At 51.1% G+C, this 3,465-nt stretch overlaps 1 protein-coding gene across 3 annotated transcripts in view; it reads right to left on the bottom strand.

Moving 5' to 3' along the window:
- Positions 1-548: 548 nt before the first annotated feature.
- vps37c (VPS37C subunit of ESCRT-I) overlaps positions 549-3,465 on the bottom strand; it is a 29,345-nt gene continuing 26,428 nt past the window's right edge. For all 3 annotated transcript variants that reach the window (XM_048620703.1, XM_048620704.1, XM_048620705.1), the window contains exon 6: positions 549-2,868. In XM_048620703.1, the coding sequence (XP_048476660.1) occupies positions 2,341-2,868 (528 nt within the window). In that variant the 3' untranslated portion in view covers positions 549-2,340. The remainder of the gene's footprint in view (positions 2,869-3,465) is intronic.

Below are 3,465 nucleotides of genomic sequence, written 5' to 3'. Positions count from 1 at the left end.
AGTATCTGCCATGTACTCGGTGGGTGGTATTCCCCTATGTGTGACAGTAGTGTGCATGTTGATGATCTGACATGTCTTGCAGAGGTTACCATTACAGGGTTGTACAGTGTTGTGGTCGACGTTGTCCCAAAGGCTGGGCGGTTTGCTGCGATCAATGGCCTGTTTAAGGTTTAGCAGTTGCTTGAAGGTGAAAAGTGGAGGTGTGGCGGTGCTCATTGTCATCGATAATGTGTTTAAGGCTGTGAAGAACTGTGTAGTTTCTCCGCTCCCAGGAAGTACTGGTCGACAAAGGGTACCTATCGAACGTATCCCGTGTCTGTCTTTTCAGGTGGTCATTACGGCTTTTCGCTGTGGCACATTATAACTGGCGATCAATTTCTGAGAGTATTTAATGGGGGAACGGTACAGAGGCAGCTTTACCCTGCAATTAGTGCTGAGTGTACAGGGTAACTGTAATAAGCAAATCCCACCCCTTTCACATTAAAAAAAAAGTATGGCAAAGCAGCTTTGACACAAGTACAGGTGTAGATACAAACAACACAAACAAGCAGTGAGCCAAGCAAAAACTTTAATTCAGAAACTGTGGCAGCGATGTTTTTTTTTACATTATATTTTAAGTACACTCCTGCAATTGTTCATATCAATTTGCTGATCACAGGCTTTGCAAGAGAACGGCAGGAAATTCTGCAAGACAAAGTCAATGAACGATTATCTGTGTAAATAGTGAGTACATTCATCTCTCACAACACCCCACACGCAATGTTGTGTTTATAAAGCGAGGAAAGGCAAGCTCAGTATCAGCCTCATGGTAGATCAATCCATTCTGCTGGCTGCATCACCTCCTGCTGTATTTCACTCCTTCCCACCACATCCAGGGGCCGTGAGGCCTAGGCACGTCCCATTTCGGGCTCTGGCACGCCCTTATCCCCAGCAGCTCAGCCTGGGGTCTCTAGCGAATCCAGGCAGCTGTGCAACTGCGGGGAGAAACACCCACTGAGATCACTCCCAGGTACAAAAACGGGCAGGGGACAGAGTCTGAACGTGTGACCTGCCTCGTGCAGGGCAGAATAGGGCTTTGAACCGAGTGGACTGGCCAGCATAGGAGGTTCACTGAACACCAAGGCTCCAGCCACCGCAGAGTTCAGGCAGTGAAGATAAAAGAGGAGGAAGACGGCCAACAAAGACCAGTTGGGAGAAGGCAACCCCTTGCACAGACCAGAAACCACAAAGGGCAGCGAGAGTCTTAGCTGAACGTGTTGGCCGAAAGGTAGCAACTCCAACAGTCCTCGATACTGCAGGCCTGCTCCTGTTCGCTGTGCAGTGAGTCAGAGGTAAGAAAGAGAGAGAGATTGCAAGAACAATCTCCTCCTGGTCCCTAGTTAGCAAGCCTGAGGGGCTGAATGGACTCCTCCGATGGAACAGACAGCTATGGGAGGGGAGGGTAGGACGATCCAGTAGAAACTGTGGCTGCATTCCAGAAAGCTGTTCCACACGTGAAACTGATCATGTCTCTCAGGCCCTACCTTCCATCCCGTGTGTATGCCACCTACGCCTCTCCTCAGTCTGCACCCTGAATCTCTCTGCTTTCAAAGCATGCTCGGCCCTGAGAGCTAAGGAGAGGGACTTGCATCAATGCAGTCAGTATCAATCCAAGGATACTTCACAGAGCTTTAAAACCAATGAAGTACTTTTTTTCCAAAAACGGCACTCAAGTGTCATGTGAACAAGGTGGTGCCCAATTTCAGCACAGCAAGCTCCCACAAACAGCAAAGTAATTAATCGCTAATCATCTCACTTCCTTTCTCTTCAATACAAGTTGGCAAAGGGACAGACAAGAGGCTCGGGGGAGAACATCCTGCTTTCCTTCCAGTAGTGTTTCCTGACAATATTCACATCCATCCACAGGAGGAGACTCTGCTTGTAGGTCTGGAAGATGGTTTGTGTGACGTGCACGGCGCTCCTTCTGCGCTGACCCTCCGACGGCGCGGCGCTCCCGAAGTACAGAAATCCTTGCTCAAACCCTGTTGGATCAAAATCGAGACCTTTGGACCTCGAGCCCAGCCGCACGGATCCCTGCAGTGGTGCAGCAGACAAAAGCGGTGAAGGGATTGGTCTCCAGTGGTCGCGGGGCGAAGACCAATCGATACATCGCACTGGCAGAGGGACACGGCCCTGTGCTTGCGTAAAGTGTCCAACCGTACAAATTGCATTACGTAACTCAGAGATACTACAAAGTCAAAATAAATATTACAGTCTGTATAATATTTACACACGCATACAGTCAGGTATCCACCAGCAACAGCAGTTTGGTGGATCACACTGCCACAGTCCTCCGACTGTTCAGTAAGGCTGGGGCATACGGTAAGTAGGTTGTGGGGGTCTGTACCCAGGCCTGGGCGGCACAGGGGGAGGTCCCGAAGGGCCGTAGCCGTAAGGGGGCATGGGGTAGAGGGGGTAAGGGGGCTGCCCTGCTGGAAACGGCCCCTGCACGGGGTAGGGAGGGCACTGAGCCTCACCAGGCCGGGGGTAGAACTGAGGGGGGGCAGCCGCGGGGGGGTAAGGGGGCATCACCTGACGGGTGATGCCGGCCGCACCCGGGTTGGGGTTGTAGGGCAGGGCCTGCGCGGCCGGGGGCCGGGGGACGGGCGGCGGGGGCCGCTGGGGCAGGTTCGGGCTGGGCTGGGGCTCGGAGAGGACGTCGGGGGGGCCGGGCGGGACCGTGGCCAGGGGTTGCCGGGGCTGGCTCAGGATCTCCTGCAGCTTTTCAATCCGGACCCGGCAGAGGTGAACCACCTTTCGCTGCTCATTGTACTGCTCCAAAAACACCTCCAAGGCAAACTGCCCTTCGAGAAACCTCTCCGCCAGCTCCTGAAAGACAAAACAGAAATCAGACAACCAGCTTATTGAGGGATCTGCCCACACGGACATCAGAACGGGAATTCCTATGTAAACATGTCACGCTTCACTGACATTACAGAAACTGCTCTATAACTGCCTCATTGCATAAAGCCATTTATAGAGGGAATTATTTACATAAACGTGTCACACACAGTGACATACATTGTGGCATTTGACGATATAAATGCATCATACCGTAAACTATTGATACTGGGATTTACCTATGTAAAATGTCACGCTGCAAAGCCATTTATAATGGGAATGATCTAAGTAAGCATCTTGCACTCATGACATTAGGAATGGTAGTGTTGTGGTAACATTACAGAGGGGCAGAATAATGCTGTGGATAAATCCAAATCCCACTTGAATAAAATCAGGAATACAGGAAGAGTTTCATAAACAAATGACTGGAAAAAACACAATCAACTTTAGGACTGTCCTTCAAAGAAGCAAAGATGGTCTGGTTACAGAGATCGGGAGGCGGTGTAGGGGCTGGAGGAGGTTACAGAGATAGGGCGGGGGTGTAGGGGCTGGAGGGGGTTACAGAGATAGGGAGGGGGTTACAAA

This window comes from Rhincodon typus, chromosome 48 (genome assembly GCF_021869965.1).
Source record: "Rhincodon typus isolate 14 chromosome 48, sRhiTyp1.1, whole genome shotgun sequence".
Taxonomy (NCBI): domain Eukaryota; kingdom Metazoa; phylum Chordata; class Chondrichthyes; order Orectolobiformes; family Rhincodontidae; genus Rhincodon; species Rhincodon typus.
Note: the sequence above shows the minus strand (reverse complement) of the source record. Positions and strands in the feature narration are given on the sequence as shown.